General features: G+C 54.3%; 2 protein-coding genes across 4 annotated transcripts; both read right to left on the reverse strand.

Moving 5' to 3' along the window:
* Positions 1-1,763: 1,763 nt before the first annotated feature.
* Positions 1,764-9,491, reverse strand: LOC148057715 (uncharacterized). 3 transcript variants are annotated; one of them, XM_087733324.1, is made up of 5 exons: positions 9,467-9,491; positions 7,768-8,416; positions 6,458-6,578; positions 4,672-4,773; positions 1,764-4,445 (listed from the first exon to the last, which is right to left on the reverse strand). In XM_087733324.1, exons 2-5 carry the CDS (start codon positions 8,131-8,133, stop codon positions 3,913-3,915), a joined length of 1,122 nt encoding a protein of 373 aa, XP_087589450.1. In that variant the 5' UTR covers positions 8,134-8,416; positions 9,467-9,491; the 3' UTR covers positions 1,764-3,912. The 3 variants fall into 3 exon arrangements, with proteins under 3 accessions (XP_087589450.1, XP_087589441.1, XP_087589458.1); XM_087733315.1 differs by lacking the exon at positions 9,467-9,491 and adding an exon at positions 8,888-9,436; XM_087733332.1 differs by lacking the exons at positions 4,672-4,773; positions 9,467-9,491 and adding an exon at positions 8,888-9,439.
* A 986-nt stretch (positions 9,492-10,477) lies between these two features.
* On the reverse strand, positions 10,478-17,604 carry LOC148057716 (uncharacterized). The gene is made up of 6 exons (XM_087733015.1): positions 17,247-17,604; positions 16,962-17,075; positions 15,973-16,068; positions 14,875-14,991; positions 14,582-14,695; positions 10,478-12,462 (listed from the first exon to the last, which is right to left on the reverse strand). The coding sequence occupies exons 1-6, from the start codon at positions 17,602-17,604 to the stop codon at positions 11,417-11,419; spliced, it is 1,845 nt and encodes a 614-aa protein (XP_087589141.1). The 3' UTR covers positions 10,478-11,416.
* Between the last annotated feature and the right edge of the window lie 569 nt (positions 17,605-18,173).

Consider the following 18,173-nt stretch of genomic DNA (forward strand, 5'->3'; position numbering starts at 1 on the left):
CCAGGTGGCCAAGGGGGCCAGTGGCATCCTGGCTTGTATCAGGACCAGTGTGGCCAGCAGGAGCAGGGCAGGGATCGTCCCCCTGTGCTGGGCACTGGTGAGGCCGCCCCTCGAATGCTGTGCTCAGCGCTGGGCCCCTCACCCCAAGGCGGCCATGGAGGGGCTGGAGCGTGGCCAGAGCAGGGCAGCGAGGCTGGGGCAGGGGCTGGAGCCCAAGGCTGGGGAGGAGCGGCTGGGGGAGCTGGGGGGGCTCAGCCTGGAGAAGAGGAGGCTGAGGGGAGCCCTCATCGCTCTCTGCAACGGCCTGAAAGGAGGCTGGAGCCGGGGGGGTCGGTCTCTTCTCCCCAGGAACAAGCGATGGGACGAGAGGGAACAGCCTCAAGCTGCGCCAGGGCAGGTTTGGGTTGGACATTAGGAAAAACTTCTTCCCCGAAAGGGCTGTCAGGCCCTGGCCCAGGCTGCCCAGGGCAGGGGCTGAGTCCCCATCCCTGGAGGGATTTAAAGAACGGATAGATGTGGTGCTCGAGGACATGGTATAGATGGACTTGGCAGCGCTGGGTTAACGGTTGGACTCGATGATCTTAAGGGTCTTTTCCAACCTTGACAATTCTATGATTCTATGAATGGGAGAGGGCACTTCAGGCAGCAATCCGTAAAGCGTAATTAAAACAGAATGGACAGAAAAGTGCCACGTGCTACGTCCTGACCTTGCTCCTACCGCTCAGAGGACATAAGGGCTCTCAAAACTAAAAACGCTTTATTCTCAAAGGTGTTTCTGTCCCCGCCGCTCCTGACAAGGTGGTATGCAGCGGGGCGAGCTTTACATTGGCAGATTAAACATGACCTAAAGGTTTTATAAATAAATAAATAAATGTGTTGGAAATTCTCTTTAAGGAAAGCCTGTCTTGCCAAAGATCTGACATTTTTTCCTCTGACTGCACAAACCCAAGAGTTGATGCAGTCGCTTCTATTTCCCAAGGCATGGATGTTGTTTCTCAAGGCAAGTACACGGATTCTCAGCTTAGGTTTCTTATTAAATAACACAGTCTATGAAAAACTCTTACTCTGCCTGCTGCAAGAGAATTAAAGTTTCCCAGAGAGGAACTGAGAGAATCTCGCGATTCCCAGTTCCCGTGCCTGCTCCTGGGAAAAAGACTGGGGAACAGCGACTTTCTACACCCCTTCCGCTCGCTTCCCACCTCAGCTTCCCACCGACCGCAGCAGATGCCGCACTAAAGGATTACCCCATTTCTACCCCACTTCAGTCAAGTTTGTCCTGTTCTCCCGCAGCCTAAGCTAATTGCTAAGATAACTGTTTATCTCCCTGCGCTTTCTGATGCTTACCTTATCCTCATTTATTTTTTTTTTTTTCAATTTAAGCAGCACGTTCATTGCGCAGGTGATTTAGGTCCGGTGACAAGGGGGACAACGCTGCCTCGTGACAGAAGACACCCGAAGAGATGCGCCGTAAAAGCGGCCGCGCGGGAGGGCATCGCACCGCTCGGGTCTTCCTGCGAACGGGCTGCTGCGCTCTGCCGTGAATTGCTCCGTGATACCGAAGGGCAGAAACGCCCCGAGCAACCTCTGCGCGTTCACGTTTCACGTCCCTTAGCGCGGGGCAAAGATCTTTCACGTTTTACCTTTCAGTGTTATTTTTTTCCATGCAGACTGGAAACACAATGTTTAAATATAGCTTCAGAAAGAACTCTTTTTGAAGTTTGTAACAGTATAACAGCAACGCGCGGAGGGAACGATTACTCTCACGCATCAACTATTTGTTTAATCATTCTGGGCTAAGCCAAGGCTCAATCAAGGCAAAATTCCCACCAGCATCAGTGGAATGGGAAATCGCATCCGCACTAGGAACAAACCCAACAACACTTATCTTTTTTTAAGCTGGATCTCCGCATTAACATCTCTGCACTTTTTATATCCCGAGCAGAGAACATCCCACCGGGCCGGCGCAGCGAGATGCTGGAAGAAGTCGTGTTTCTCTCCGCGTGCGCTCCGAGCTTCAGGCGAGAGGGTCGGGACGCTGGCAGAAACCCGCCTGCCGCCCCGGAGCCCTCCTGCTTACAGGCGAAAGGAAACCGACACAAAAGTTTTTACCAAGTCATAGATAGAGCGTCTCCTCCCGCTGCTTCTGTCGCTCGTTTCTCAGGATCCGCCATTCCAGTGCCGTCTGACTCCGGATCTCCCCTGCATGCCTGAACTTCTCCTGCTCAAACAAGAGCACGGACCCGAGGAGCTGATCTTTCAGTGCTTCTCACCCAGTTTTATTACTGAACCTCTTCAACGTTTTTGCTTAATTTTGTTGCTTAAGATTCGCTCAGCGTTTTGAGCAAGTGAAACACCACACACCGTCACCGTTTCAGACAGCCCCGCTGCCCGTGCGGCTTTCCGTCTCGAACTCCATTTGATCTCTGTCTCCACTTAAACCTCCAAACAGGGTGATTATCTGTATTTCGGTGCATACAGAGTCTCAGATTTAAGCGACCGCCTCTGCCTGGCGGGACGCTCCTTAGCTCTGTGCTTGCAAGCGGGGGAAGGAGGCAGAGCTTCCTACACGCGGTTTCATCCCAGATTTACTTCCAGCAGCTCCTGAACCAACCGCTGCAGGCGTGTGACCACAAGCCCTGCTATTCCAGGTGTTCTGCCACCGTTTCACAGAGGGAACCGCAGTTTGGGTAGGATGATGTTTTACAGGATTTGCTCCACAAGGAATCGCCTCGCTCCAAAGAATCCTCATTCAGGAGCAGAAAGCGTACTCGTGACCACGAAGGCATTAAGCTGTGTGGGAGAAGACTAAAAGAAAAGCTGATCCCAAGGCGATTATGAGAAGGAAATAACGAGAAGACAGTGATAAAAGTTTTCTGGCCATTATTCCCACATTTGGGATGGGCAGGGATCCCTCGGGCCGAACGTATTCCCCCAGTCCCCTTCAGAAGCCACCGAACCCCCGCAGCACCAGCCGTTTCTCGCTCTGCTGCTCCGCACGGAAGCTGAGGACGTCGACGTCCCTCACGGGCTCGCTGCAAAGCAGGTGCCCGAGCTGGAGGTAACACGACTTTTTCACTCTTTGCACTCAACTGGAATAAGCAAAAATGCTGAGGATCAGCAGCCTGGGGAGAGAAGAGGCGCGATCTATGAACGCCGTCCTGCAGGACCCCCCTCCCGCCTGCTGATCCTGTCCCCGCAGCTGCAGCCACTGCTTTCTTTTTCGTTTACCGAGTAATGTTACCTATACTTTGCACAGACGTTAAGAATAGGCCCGTGCTCTTTTCCAGAAGCTCAGAAATTAAATGGGCATCTCGCCCCCAGTAAACAGGTGTTTGAAGCAACCGATTCTGGTCATCATTGCCATGTGACAGCGCGTTCACTGCCACCGCTGCCCTGCTACGACTGTAACTGCTAAACTAACTTTTTTTTTGGTTGCTATTTTTACATCAAACCCAACCGTTCACCTTAACCTCCGCTCTCAGAAGCTCCATTTCCTGCGTACAGCTCTGCGGACGATCCCGTTCTGATCACGACATTTTCTCAGTCTTCTCATACCTGAAAAACTCCCAGCGTTTTTCCACATTATTCCAGGCATTCCCTAGCACGCGCCCTTTGGTGCGCCAGAAGAGGTTTTCAGTAACGCTTTTCGGTACAGTCAGTGCTGCTCTACACAACCCTTCCTCCCTGATATCATCTAGCCGCTAATTAAAATCAACTCCTAATCAATGACTATGAGGCTGGTACCAACCAGATACTTTTCATGCTTGAACTTGATTCAGTTTAGTAAAACCGTCTTATCCTAAAGCTTCCCCTATAATCGATACGTGACTATGAGCCATCATCTCCGGATGGAGAGGGATTTTTTGATAACTGAATGGAAAATCCATCCCAGGACAGCTTCTGGCGCACCCACTACATGTATATGTTATGCGTTCGCAAGTGATTAGTGAGTCTCGGTTTTTCCATAAAACTTTTTTCACATTCCGTGCACTTGTAAGGCCTCTCCCCCGTGTGAGTTCTCTGGTGGCGAATCAAGTCTGCGTGGCGACCGAAGCTTTTACCGCAGTCTGTGCATATGTACGATGAGCCCGGATTCTTTTTGGTGTGGATTTGCTTATGTTTTAGAAGTCCAATTTTCAATTTAAAAGTCTTCTGACATTCTGTACAGAGGTACAGTCGTTCTCCTGCATGGGTTTGCTGATAGAAAAGGACCTCTTTGAATTCCTTAGATTCTCCTTCCTCACGAGAGCTGTTACCTCTTCTGCTTCCCGTTGGATTTGTCTGATCTGTTGCGGAATTCTGATGACTCTCGGATGTTACCCCCTTGTCCGAACTTTGGCAAGTCAGGTCTCGGGATCCTCCTGAGAACGATCCACGCAGTTCTGCGTTTTCTGCACTCTTTGTGTGATTCTGCAACTCGGATCTGATCACAAAACCACCGCAGCCTGGAACGGAAAGATTCCAAACGCTCCCTTTATCTGATGTGCTAGAACATCAATCTCCAAATAACAAAAATTCCCGATTCACTGTGGCTACATCCGTACAAACAAAAAGTTTTGGGTAAAAAAGCAGGGATGCATTAGAATCCCCCCCTCCCTCTAATCCTACAGGCCCGTGCAGTTTCAACGTGTTGCCAATTTAACTTTTGATGCGTCTCAGAGCACCACGCACCTGCGCTAAGATTTGCGGGAATCTCCCTTTCCTCAAAATCCTGCTGACCCTTGACATGCAGCGCTTCTCTTGCCTGGATATTGCTTTTGGGAACAGGATGGTCTGCACAAGGAACAGAACATGGAAGTGATGGTTATTATTTTCCTCTGATTTTTTTCCATTATTACAAAGATATTTCCTAACCTACTTTAATTGCATCGATGTGGACAATGGATACGTTGCACAAAGACCAGTGCCGAAGACAGCTTTTTGTCAGCCTGTTCACTTCACCTCTCTGAGCCCTGTAGTTCACTTATGGCCTTTTTTTGGTAACATGACTCATTTTTGTTAATTTACATTAAAAATACTGCCTTTTCCTTTCTGGAAGAACAACAATTTTCTAGTTGTTCCTAGAACTATAAGACAAGACTTTGTGATGCTGTTTTCTAGCCAATACCTGCACTGTCTCTTTTACTCCGGGGAAAGGTCCAACGAGGAGGTACCAGCAAATGCAGCTGCTCTGGCATCTGGAGAGGGTGGCTGGGAAGCAGGTGAGCAATATTTGTTTTCCAATTTTTAAAATACTCCAGAAATTATATCCAAAAGGTTGAAAAGTTAAATGTTCAGAAGTGGAAGGCCTCAAATTGATTACAGCCATAAAAGTGTAATTCAGCTGTCCGGTGCTGTATTTGTGGTTCAGTCCTAACCGCCTTTCTGATACGTGAACGTATTTTCCCCCAGCCAATCCCTCCTCGTGCAAGGCACAGCACATACTTTTTTAACAGACCAGAACTGTACAAAATCGAGGCAGCTGTCTGCAGACTCTAGCTCCTCTGCTGTAAAAAATAGAAGGTATGTAAAGAATAATAAAAAAAAAAAAAGTGGAATTACGTCGTCTCATTATTTCACGAAACGTCAAATTTGAAAGTGCAGAAGCAGCAACAGAATGAGGGTAGGCTGGATCAGCGCTTCTCAGCTGAAGCTTCCTCAGAACTGAAGAGCGTCACAAAGCGCAAACTAGAGTATGTGACACCTGCGGCTCCTGGGGTTCCCAGCGCTTCTGTTCCTCCAGTCCAGAGGACAAGCAAAAGCGCTTTTAGCCCTTAATCCCAGCAGGTTCTTCTTCTATTGATCCAAGGAATTACCTGAGTTGAGGAGCCAGTGAGGGCTCACACCTGCAAATTTAAAAAACCAATGACTTCAAACAAACGTTGAGTTGGGCACTTGAAACCAACTGAGACTTCTTCACTTTCTAGGGCATCGTTCATGTTATTTAACTATTTCTGCATCAAAACAGTTCAACACTCTTTAGCGAATCACAAACCCAAATGTACATCAGGATTTGGGGACGATGAAAACATTCACAACTTAACTATAGTTAACAAGTCCACAGGATTCACGATACCGTACGTCACTGCAGCTCCTGTATCTGGACCTTTCCCACTCTCCTTTGCTCCTTCTTTTAACTGGCACGTGCATCGGGGGGGGGCACGGTCAGAGATCCCCTCAACCAGGGAGGGCCTCCCACTCTCTGTTATTCCACCCGTGTCACGCAGAGAAGGTGCCACCTACACGCACAGAGCGAGCGCCTGTTGATACAGAGCGCGAGGAGGCAGCAGTCGTGGAGGCGCCAGAAAAGCGACCGTCCTTCAATCTTTAAAGAAAAGGCTGTGGAGCTTATTGCCTCTCACAAAGATTCAGAAGTGTCTAAAGAATAATTCACCAGAAACCAAGGGATTTGAGGAGCGACTGTTAGACAAGAGCCAGGCCAGAAACAGCATAGACATGTTAGAAAGGGAAAACTCACCTTTACCCAACGTGGTTAAAGATTCACAATTCTCCTTTATCACTTTCTTGTGAAGTTCTTTCTGCCAGTCTTCCAAGTCCTTCCCCTCACGCGCTGCAGCACTGTCAGATGTCCCAGCGACCTAAAACAAAGCGTTCGATAGTCAACGCCATTGGCGAGTCGTACATCCTTGAAATCCTCTTTTTCAAACAGTATTAAACAAGCGGTCACTAATTAAGGACTTTATACAGGAATCTTTTACTGTTATTTCTGTATGTAGCTCACGATGAGTAAAATTACTTAAAAATAATGGGACTCAGCTGAAACAATGACTTTCTGTAATGACTGGGTCAAACACTAGTTGTAAAAAAATAAAATTATCTCTGGTCACCATCGATACCCAGCCCCATCAGAGAACTTGGCTCTGCCTTTCACTGAACAACAGAAAATACTCCAGAGCGTATTTTAAATAAGCCCTGATAATATATTTTAAATAAGTTGATAAATTGACAAATATTTTAAATAAGTGCCAGGGTCTGCCAGATCTGCCCGCGACAGTTCTAACACAAACGAAAAATTAAGCCCTACAAACACTGAGAGATGAATCCCGCATCTTTTGCGGTGTATATGTACATACCGTCTGCGTGTGTTGTATCTGGACTTTATATCTAGAGTGCCACGTTTGTACGTGCTTGCCTTTGAATACGCTTTGATTTGCCTTTTAACCTAACGCCCACCTCACTGGTTCGGGTGTTTTGCGGCTCGCACCACGTATAAACCCAACTGTACAAATCCCCCGCCAAGAGAAATAATTACGTTTCATTCGTTTGTCGCTAGATGGGATCACAATCCAAATTAAATACACAGGGGAGAAGGCTGAGCGGAAGCTAAGCCGTGGTCTCAGCCCCGACCACCCACACCGCGGGCACTGGGCCACCAACAAATCATCGCGCTGACTCTAAAGGCAATTTTTCCGAGCACAAGGACTGTCGCGTCCCAATACAGGTCTGCGGGGAGCGAACCCGTTTTACAGCGTGAAGCGGGACCGCGTTGCCAACAAACAGCAGATTTTTCTCCCTGACGTTTCGGCACAAAATTGGCATGGGAGCACAAAGAGCACCAAGAGGCCTTGAATTTCCCCAGTCACCGACCTCCCAGCGCCGCCTCCACCCTCTGCAACACCAGGGAGAAAAACGAAACCCGCTGCCTCACTGGCAACATTTTACGGCCACGTAGCATGTTTCACCTACCGCCGCTTCCTTGAAATGCTTTACATGCAAATCTTCCTTTAATTTAAGGGAAGGAAATACAATAGCAAACATCTTAATTACCCTCGAGTGCTCAGGATTCCGGATTCGTTTTCGAGTTTTATTACTTATCCCACCACAGAAACTTCGGGGTGTGCCAACGAGCCAGCTTCCGTCTTCACCCAAAATGAATTTTTTGGGAACAGCTTCTTTCAGCAGACGTCTGTTTTTCCTAATTTTTAAGGGGTCAATTTCAAAAGAACTGTCCTCAAAATGCTTCGAACACAGGCGCTGATGCCTGGAAGGCGTTCCCATGTCCCGGCCCATGTTGTGAATCCACTGCTCCAAGAGAGGTTGATTTTGTAAAGGAAAACCGTAGAAAGTAACAGAACTGTTCTTGTACACCCCGCTGGTGGCGTTTTGACAGTTCAGCGCCGAGCAATAAACCATTGTAAAATGAGAAACAGGAACAAATCCAAAAACAACGTGCCAGGAGGAGGGTTTAAAGCGTTTCTAATCAACTTCAGTACTAAACGGGCCTAAACTTCTCAAGAAGGAACATGGTTTTGAAAGACAGAAAGGGCTGAGGTCACAAGAAGTAAAACACGGTGCTGAACTTCACCGCCAGAGACACGGAGCTCCCCGCCGCTGAGGTCTGCAGCCCACGGAGAGGAGGAGCCGGGTCCCCTTTCACAGCACGCGGCTTCCCCGCTTCAAAGCGGCAGCATACAATCTGGAAGGCAAAAAGCTTTAAAATCAGCTTAATGGACCATTCCTATGCAGATTTACATTTAAAGTAACTCCCGCTATGTATACATATTTATATGCCCTTTTTTTTGCGTATCCACGAGGAATCCTCCCGCGCTCCAAAACAATGCTCGTTATACAGTTATTCAGAAGGCAGCAAGAAAAGGGCAACGGCCAAATAACTTCCAAAAAAACTGAAGACTTGGGTTTATAGGTAGGGTCCGAACAAGGGCTTCCCCACCGTATGGGCTGCGCGCTGGAGGCGGAGAGGAGATCTTTGGACGGGCGCATTGGAAAGAGGAGAAAACCACAAAGAGGCACCGCTAGAAAAGGACGAGGATAGAAATCGTCGGGGCGCGCCCCGGCACAAAGAACCCCGGAAGGGAGCGAGCTCTGCAGAGCACACGGGGAACGTTTCTGGAAACAAACATAGCCCGGATCTAGCAACGACCCTCACCGTCCCGTGCGCCTCGGGCAGCGCGCGCGGTTCGCGACCCGTTCCGGTAGCGGATGCGGGAGGACTCTGCCAACCCGGAGCCCCGCTGCGGGCCCCACTCACCGCCCGGCGGGGCGGCAGGCGGTGGTTATCTCCCCCGGGGCCGACGCCCCGGCTCGGTCAGGCTGGCACCGGAGGAAAACAGGGCACGGGGAGCAGCGGCGGCCCTGCTGCCGCCCCCGGGGGTCTGTCACACCCTGCCCCCGCGCTCCACAGCCGCCGGGGGACGCCCGCACCAGCGCCCCCCACCCCCCCCCGCCGTGCTGCGGGGCAGCCCCCGGGCCCCGACGGAACGCGCCCCTGCCGCCCGCCCGGGGGAGGCGGGACACGGCCCACGGCGGCCGGCAAAGCCCGCTCCGGCGGCCGCGGCACCGCGGGGGGACGCAGGCCTCCCCCGCCCCGGCCCCGGGCCTCTCCCGCGGCCCCCCGGGGCGGCCGTTCCCCCGCACACCACCGGTGCCGGGGGGGGGGGGGGACGCGGGCCTCCCCTCAGGGCCCCCGCACCCCGGGGGGAGGCCCCGAGCGCCGCGGGCCTCTCACCGCCGCCGCCATCTTCCTCCGCGGCGCCACGCCCCGCCCCTCGCCTGGGCAGCAGCCAATCGGACGGGGCGCCGGCCGCCACGCGCAGCCAGCCCGGGGCGGGGTGGGCCGGACCACTTCCCCCCGCCATTGGCCGGCCGCCGTTTGTCCCCGCCCTCCCGTTGGGGGCGCGCTGCCCCACGACAGCCAATCACGCGCGTGAGGCGCGGCCTCCACGGGGTCGGTTCATTCCAATTGGCCACCGCGCAAAGAACCGGGACGCCGATTGGAGGAGAGAAGCGTGACCTCACGGGCAGGGAAGCGGGGGTTACGAGCCCGCGCTTTCTCGTTGTCATAGCGACGGCGGCGCGGCGCGGCCGGGCCTGAGGCGCTTCCCGCCGCGGCGGGGCCGGGGGGAGCGGGCGGGGAGGCGCCGAACGCAGCGGGCGGCTCCCGGGAGGCGGCGAAGCCCCGCGTCCCGCAGAAGGAGCGGGGCGCAGGCCCGGGGCCTCCTCATGGAGCGAGCGGCGGGAAGGGCGCTGAGGGCGGTGGCGGGAAGGGGGATGCGGCCCGGGGACCGGGGGCACGCTCGGAGTGCCCCCCGCCTGGAGGGCGGGCTGACCGCGGGGCCGAGCCCCAGCCCTGCCCGGTGCTGACTATTTCCACAGAAAGCAGAGATTTGCCTTGAAAACGGGGCTTGGCGGGCAGCAGGCCCAGCGCTCTTGCTTCAACCTCGCTCACCTTTCCTCCACCCCCTGCAGAACGGCCCACGGCATTTCTCTAACGACTTTAATTAAAAAAAAAAAAAAAAAAAAAAGGAGAGAGAAATTTCTAACCCACAAAAAAGCAACTTAGCAAGAAACATGCACATAAAAAGGCTGTTTAACAAAATTTGCCACAACCGGCTGCCGGCGAAGGAGCGCTGCACCAACGCCGGCTCTTGCCCGACTCCGCCAGCGCGGCCGCTTCCGTATTTTTTTTCCCCACGAGGCTCACCGCCATCGACAAGGTGACAGACGATACACCCAGACTCTCTTTATTACTAAAAGGAATGAATCGCGTCCTTGCAACGTCACGACATGTCAGACTCCCAACAGCGCTCTCCCCCGTGAGCAAAACCACAGGTTCTGAAGGAGAATGTTTAACGAGCATCTAAATTTTCTGGTTTCATAGGATTCAGAAAATTGAACAAACACAGAAGACCTGTAACAACGTGGTCAAGTCAGTGCAACACAACTTTAAGGCTATGAAAAAATGAAAATCCTATTCCAGGCTTCCCGGTCATTCTACAACTGTGGGCGAGGACGCCAGCCTTGGGGAATCCTCTCCCGGGGTTCAGCAGCACGGAGCCCCGGGAGCTCCGTGGTTTCCCTGCGGGAACGAGCTGCCTCTCGGGCTCTGCTCCCCTCTACTCGCCGCTTCCGGAAGAGGCTGCTTTCAGGCAGCCACAGGGTCAACGCTTCCTTTCATCAAAGCGTTTCACACGAAGTGGGTGTTTCCTCACACCGTCTCACTTGTTTGGGGGACAATCAGTAACTTTAACTCGTTTTCAGCGCAGTCCCCGGACTCCGGACTCTCAGCAGCCTAGGGACAGCATTTCGGATGCTCTCCAGCCTGAAGCGTTACAAACTGTTCCCGTGTGTCGATGCGATTTCTCTCCTGTGTGGATTCACGGCTAGCAGTAACTCCGAGCACCGCAGACTCCCTACAGAGCTCCAACACAGCCTCGACAGCTACAGCCACCGGTCAAAGCTGTGAAACAGCTCCGCAGCCCACTGCAACACCGCCTGCGGAAAATAACCCCCCGACCTTCCCCTTTTGCCGGGGAGGGGGCTCGGGACGGCTGTTGGACAGCCTCCGCCTCCCGCCAGGGTCCGGCACAGAGCTGGGAGATCCTGCCATGGCCCTGCCTCCCGCCCAGCACGGGCGATGGCCAAGTGGGCTGCGAAACCCCCGGCTGGACGGGATTTTCTACACGGAGTGCAGCACAGACCCCCTGATCTCCGTGCAGGGCCAACCCGCCAACGTCAGGTGTGTTTCTTGCATGTGACTTTCCTGATGCTTCATGAAACTCCTCCTGAGCACAAACCTCTTCCTGCAGAGGGGGCACTGGAAGAGCCCCTCTCCCGAGTGCCGGCGCTGGTGGTTCAGGAGGTAATCCTTTCTCCTGTAGCTTTTGTCGCACTCGGAGCACTTGTAGGGCCTCTCTCCCGTGTGAGTCATCTGGTGTCTAACGAGCCACGAATGGCAAATGAAGCTTTTCCCACAGTCGCTGCAAATGTAGGACTTGCCCCTGCCCTGGCTCTGCTGCTGGCTTGCTGGGCTGCCCCGGGGCGCCGAGTGCCGCCGGCACCTGCTGCAGGCCTCCGGCTTGTCCTGCGGGTGATCCCAGCAGGGGCTGGCTAACGGCTGTTCCGCAGGGAAGCTCTCCTCGCTTTCCGCAGGCGGCAGCTCCTCCGCGCCGAGGCCGCTGTGGTCACGAAGCCCGGTTCCGCCCGCGGGGTTTTGTCGGCGCTCGGTGCAGGGCACCGGCTGCGGCCCCGCGGGCAGCCCCTCGCAGCAGGCGGGAGCAGCCCCCTGCCTGACGCCCTTCTCACCCGGAGCGCACGGCTGCGAGTGCAGCAGATGGAGCGCCCTTTCGCCGAGACTCTTCTCACACGTGGGGCCTGCAAACATCTCCCCTTCTCGGGCTCCCTGGGGAGTCTGAAGATGTTCCTGCTGGCTGGAGTTTCTCTCACGTTTGTTGTACGCGCACGGTCCCTTTCCGACACTGTTTTCCTGAGTGCTAAAGAGATCTAAGTGCTCACCAAACCCTCGGTCGTACCGATTGTCACCCTCAAGGCTGCTCCTGGTGGTGTTTGTTTCCATCGTTTCTGAATTCCACTGACTGTCCCACGTCACTCCGGGGCTGGGATCCTTGGAAAACTTCTCTCCAGGTCTTCCCGGTACCTCCAAGTCACACACCGTGCTTTCAAAGCGATCTGCCGGAGGGCCCCTCTTTGTGTTTTCATCGGGCACTGAAACAGACAGATTTCAGAGTCTTTCAATTAAGGAAGCCGCTTAAGAATATCCCTCCAACCTACAGCCATGTCACGCTAACGGAAAGACAAAGTAACCAAGGTGGGAGGCTTTAATACTGAGGGGAAGAGCGAGTACTAGCGTTCCACTGAAACAAAACCTCCAGGAAAATAAAAGGTCTTTTTGCAATTATTTTTTTAAATCTAGGGGAAAATTCGTGAATGCAATGCTTCATCTTCACCCTCGCATTCAGGTGCCTGAAGTGTGAGGCCCGAGTTCCCTGCCAGAGCGGACACCGTCGCACGTCCGCGCTCTCAGCCGCTCTCCAGACACTCCAGCGAGCACCTAGAGAAGCAAGGGTCCGAGCCGAGGCACCGAAGCCAGCTCAGCAGGGGTGCACCCCTTCTGCTACGCGAACCGTTGTCTCCGCAGGCCGGGCTTCTGCGGGGAGATGCTCTCCTGCCATGTCTCGGTTCAGAGAGCTCGGAGCAGCGCTGAGCAGAGAGGACGGCTCTTGCCCCTTACAAGTGATCCCCAGAGAGGCGGAGAGCTCCGGCTCGATGCAGAGGCATGCCCAGACTGAGGGCTGTCAGTCAGACTGCCTCTCCCCTAGACGCCTCTCCTGCTTTCCTTGCAAAACACTTACAATTCCTGATAATCCAACCCAAAAAGGCACCTGGCGCCTTAGCTGCTTAGGCACAGCTCTAGATTTGCCACTGGACAAAACTGTTCTGCTGACCCCCAGATTCCCTCATTCTGTAATTACTGTTTCCTGCGACAAATATCCAGTGTTTCATTTTCCTGATTATTTTCACCAGTCCTCTTCAGCCCAGCTTTCTAACGCTCTGAGATTTTTCTGTCCCCTAAGACCCGTGACCCTTCCTACATCTGAGAGCTGCTACAGAAAGACGCCACCGAGCATCGTGAAGGACCACGGGTCTCTCCGCAATGCCAGCCAGGTAAGTCCAAAGCTACCCACACCGCGTAAACATCCTGAGCTCTTATTTCTCTGGCTGCGTAGTAGGACATCAGCACACAAACGTGTTACCACAGGCCAAGCTAAAGCGTGAACGTAAAAGGCAGCGGTTGCTCTACGGTAATTGTCTAAGCATGTCCTCTCACCCCAGTAACTCCAGGTTACGGGTAAGCACAGACTGGAAGGTCTGGAACAGAGTCGGCTGGGGAGCCCACCCTGCGAGCTCTCTCGGAGCAGCTGGAACAGCTCTGACTCAGGAAGGGGTCAGGTGGAGCTGATCCAGCCTTGCACCAGGGCCATATCCTGGACAACCTGTTTCTGCGAGGCAAAACCATTCACATCGGCAGCTCCCATGCAGTTCCCAGCATACCGAGAGTTTATCCCTTGATTTACTCTATAGGAACTTCATCACGTGCTCATGAATGTTTAAATAACTCACGTGAAGGGAAGGAATTCCAGGCTACCAACCGATTTCTACGCAGGATATTCCTCCGCACCCCCTCCTCAGTGACCCACTTGAGAGCTACGCTGAGCGGTCCCGGGCTGTGGCCCAGGAGGTTGTATTTAATTAATATCCCCATCCAAACTGCACGCCCGTTCCCTGAGGTTAAGCCTCGATCCAAAGATGAATCTCCCTCTATTAACTCCACCCCAAGCGTGACCCATACCCCAAGCGCGCTCTGTACAAAAACTCCTCGGAACGAACGTTAGCATGTACGTCTCCAAACAGCACGTCCTAAAATCGTTTTGCATTAAAGCTGCCTTCTCTTTTGCTGCAGGATGGCTCTCCTGCTTGGGAGCGGGAAGCCAGGGCTCCACGTTCATCGGTACCAGGTTTAGACACCGTCAAGCCAGCTGAAAGTACAAACCTGATCCGTAAGGCCTGAGCACCCCACTGTGCTTGCCTAAACAGAAACTCAAGACAGCGCCTATGACAGTTTTAGGCCAGCTGAAGGAGGAAGGAGCCCCTTCAGCTGACAGAATCTGAAATTTTTGTGAACAAATATTAACTAGCAGGCTGAGGTTTGTTCTTGTTCTTTCATGGCTTACATTATAAGGTCGTGACATTTAATACAGTATAAAAAAAACGCTTTAAATTAGATTTACTGTCCCAGAAATCTCAGCTGAAATCCATTACTGACCCGTGCTTGGACTTGTAGAGACTTCTTCTTTCTCCAAGTCTTGTCGTTCAGGGCAGCGTGGCTCCTCCTCTTGTTTAATCCATGATAGAACGTCAGTTGCATAAGTCTGAAATCCTGTTCATCGGGGAGAATTTACACAACTGAGAAACACTGGGGAAAGATGCAAAGCACGGAAGATTCGGGAATTCACAAAGATAAGAAAAGTGCTGAACAAAGCCTCAGGGAAGGCACGGCACGAAGAGCCACCCGAGGGGTGATTCCAGCAGCGGGAGTTTCTGCCAGGGAATCCTCACCTGTGTCCGGGTCTCTCGGGAGTTCCTCGCCCTCTGCGCCCGGCAGCTCCCTGGCGTACGCCTCCTTGCCTTTCTGGGCCTGACTTGAAGCCTCAGGCTCATACAACGCTTGCTCTGCTAAAGGAGAAAATTCAAGGCAAGCGTATCAAAAGAGCGTAAGCTCAGGATTTCACAAGGGCTCTTATTTTCCCCCAAGCCAACCCTAGATTTTACACCAGCTCCCATGAGCCCAGTTTCTTAACGAAACCTGATGGAAAGGTCTACAAATCCCAGCTGGCTACATGCACTGGAAGCCAAGCAAAATTACAGCAGAGCCAACAGATAGAGCTGCTACCCTTTGTAAAGCGTACGGACAGCCAAGCTCCAAAGCGGAATACTTTATTTGTAACGCAAAGAGGTACCACCAAGTGAGAAGGCAAGAAACAGGTCCCTGGGCTGCGCGGCCTCCCCGGCTACCACCCGTTACGGCAACAGCACCACCAAGGAGTCAGCGCGCTCGCTCGTGTACAGAAAAACCACAGAGGAGAAGGGAGGAGGGAAAAGGCAACCTGAAGCCACTGGATATGCAGAAGGAGAGGCACCGTGGCCCCTGCAAGAGAAGGCTGCAGGGGATGTGGAGCTGAGGAGCTGCCACAGCCGCTCCGATTCCCCTCCAATTCCTCCACGCAGGCGCAGCCCCGTGCAGCCGATGGCACCAACCACAGACCTCACTCCGGCGCTGATTTTTGCCTCCTCCAAGTTAACCCATTGGCCCCAAAAAAGCGACTAATGGCCCACTTTGCACTAGATATTTAACCAGCTTTGAGCTATCAACTTGACGGAAGCAAAGTAAGGAATTTACAGGAGAATGAAACATTCCCTATTCCCCACTGCCCTGCTGGGATGAAAACCAGCCACGTACTTGGCAAACTCCAAAATGGCCGTGAGAAGGGAAAGACGGAATACCAGCCCTTACCCGTCGGGACTGGTGGCAAGCCTGTTCAAAACTCGTGAGCTTTTTATAAAAGATTTGGAATACACGAGAAGAGGTGGAAAAAAAACAACCCTGGAATTTAATTCCTCTGTTTCATTTTCCCTCCGAGCTATGCAGTTACTCACCCGGGCAGGGCTCTTCAGGAGCTTCTCCAGCCTCCCCCTCCTGCTGATCTGCAGCGCACAACTCGTCCTCTTGCTTAATATGGATTATGCTGTCTTCTGTTAATAGGAACCAATGTTATTTTAATTCCATACACAAAATTAATTCCAATTCCCATCCTGTCCCAGGCACAGCAGCTCTGGTCTAGCTCACATTCTAGAGAAAACCTCACTCCAGTTCTAGTTCTCGCTGACCAAGGTCTCCTAAACAGATCTAAAATATTTGTCACAAACCCCTCAGCAGATGTTTGAGCTTCAGAAACACAAAAGTTTCATGCAAGTGTAATGTCCATTTTGTTGCGGTGCCCATTAGCAAATGCAAACACTCCCTACATGGCCCCGGGAGAGGAGAGCACCACTTGAGTTCTCGTTCTCGAGTTCTGTTTCTCTTTTGGCTCTGCCAGAGTTATGCCGTTCCCTTTTCAGTCGCTCTCGGTAAAACACACACCGCTTCTAACCCATCAGAAAAGCACTAGTGAGAATTATGAATGAACCTTTTTGGAAAAAGAAAAAAAAAATTAAATATATAAGGAAAAACAGACGGGCTACTGCTCTGCACGTTACCTTCAAGCCTCTAACACAATGAATTAGAGGAATACTTCGCACGTGTGTAAAAGAACCTACAGCGCGTACGTTTGTGCACACAGAACAGAAAGTCCTCTTGACAGCCAGCCTTCGGGCTGGAAAGCAGAACGTCATCCCGCTCTGGCCGGCAACGCAGGCACGGCCTAACGGCCAGGGTTTGACACAGGCAATCGCAGGCAGCTCGGCAAGCGGGAGAGGGAAAAAAAGGTGGTTTGATGTAGCGACCTGGTTAAGCCTGGGAGGGACGAGATGCCCAACGGCCAAGTTTGGAAGACCACGCTCAACACGGCAAGCGCCGCGGAGAGAGGGTGATGTCCCAAAAAGAGCCCGGCTGCCGGGTTTTTGGCGGTCGTCCTGAAGCCACTCACCGGTGCCGGCCTCCGCAGGATCACCTCTCCCGTCCCCATCCTCGCAGCGCCGAGCACACGTCTGGTTCCCATCCTCCGACCGGGCGCAGGCATCGCGTCTGGAAGCGTCGGGCTCTGCGGGAGGCGTGAGGTGAGGCGCAGCCGGGGGTCCCGCCGGCGCGGGACGGACGGGGGGGACGGCAGGGACCCGCCACCTGCCCGTCTCCCGCTCCGACCCCTCGCCGCACGCCCGCCGTCGCCCCACGCCCGCTCGCCTCGAGGCCGAGGGCAGCGGCCGGCGCTCACCGAGGGAGAGCAGCATGCGGTGGTTGCTCCTCATGACGGCGCGGCGCAGGGCCCGCTGCCAGCCGCGCAGCGCCCGCCACTCCCGCTCGCTGAAGTGCACCCACACGTCCTCCAGGTTCACCGGTACCCGCGCTGCCGGAGGCCGCGCTGCCTCCCGGCCGCCGCCGGCCGCCCCACGCCTCGCCGACAGCCGAAGGGCCCCGCCGCCGCCGTTCTCCAGCCGCCGCTCCAGCGCCTGGAGGCGGCCGCGCAGAGCCAGCGCGGCCCGCAGCTGCCGCTCCGCCCGCGCCAGGCGGGCCTCCAGGCGGAGCAGCCGCGCCGCCACCGCCTCCGCTCGCCCGGCCCGGGGACCGGCCATGGCCGCCGCCGCCGCCGGCCCCGCCGCCGCCGCGCTCCGCCGCCGGCCCCGCAGCGCCCCCTGCCGCCGCCCCGCGCCGCGCACTGCGGCGCCCCCCGGCGGGAGGGCCCGGGGCGGGCGCGGGGGCCGCGGGGACCGAGGAGCGCGGGGCCGGCGGCGCCGCGGAGCCGGGGGGGATCGGGGGCCCCTCTGAGGCGGGAGGGACCGGGGGTCCTCTCAGAGCCGGCGGGGATCAGGGTCCCCTCAGAGCTGTGAGGGACTGGGGATCCCCTCAGAGCCAGGAGGGACTGGGGATCCTCTCAGAGCTGTGAGGGACTGGGGATCCCCTCAGAGCCAGGAGGGATCAGGGTCCCCTCAGAGCCAGGAGGGACTGGGGATCCTCTCAGAGCTGTGAGGGACTGGGGATCCTCTCAGAGCCATGAGGGATCAGGGTCCCCTCTGAGCGATCAGGGATCCTCTCAGAGCCATGAGGGATCGGGTCCCCTCAGAGCTGCGGGAGCTCAGGATCCCCGCAGAGCTGTGAGGGATCAGTATCCCCTCAGATCCATGATGCACTGGGGGTCCCCTCA

The sequence above is a fragment of the Nipponia nippon genome, unplaced genomic scaffold (assembly GCF_047370975.1).
Source record: "Nipponia nippon isolate SJK-2023a ecotype South Korea unplaced genomic scaffold, ASM4737097v1 scaffold_1, whole genome shotgun sequence".
Classification (NCBI taxonomy): Eukaryota; Metazoa; Chordata; class Aves; order Pelecaniformes; family Threskiornithidae; genus Nipponia; species Nipponia nippon.

Excerpts from the sequence above, each read along its gene's own strand:
- LOC148057715 (XM_087733324.1), bottom strand. The coding sequence starts at position 8,133 with ATGGTTTATTGCTCGGCGCTGAACTGTCAAAACGCCACCAGCGGGGTG. Across the intron at positions 4,774-6,457 it reads TTTAACCACGTTGGGTAAAG|ACCATCCTGTTCCCAAAAGC; the intron begins GTGAGTTTTCCC and ends TTCCTTGTGCAG. Across the intron at positions 4,446-4,671 it reads TCCCGCAAATCTTAGCGCAG|GCTGCGGTGGTTTTGTGATC; the intron begins GTGCGTGGTGCT and ends TTTCCGTTCCAG.
- LOC148057716 (XM_087733015.1), bottom strand. The coding sequence starts at position 17,604 with ATGGCCGGTCCCCGGGCCGGGCGAGCGGAGGCGGTGGCGGCGCGGCTG. Across the intron at positions 16,069-16,961 it reads TCCTGCGGAGGCCGGCACCG|AAGACAGCATAATCCATATT; the intron begins GTGAGTGGCTTC and ends TCCTATTAACAG. Across the intron at positions 14,696-14,874 it reads CCCGAGAGACCCGGACACAG|GATTTCAGACTTATGCAACT; the intron begins GTGAGGATTCCC and ends CCCGATGAACAG.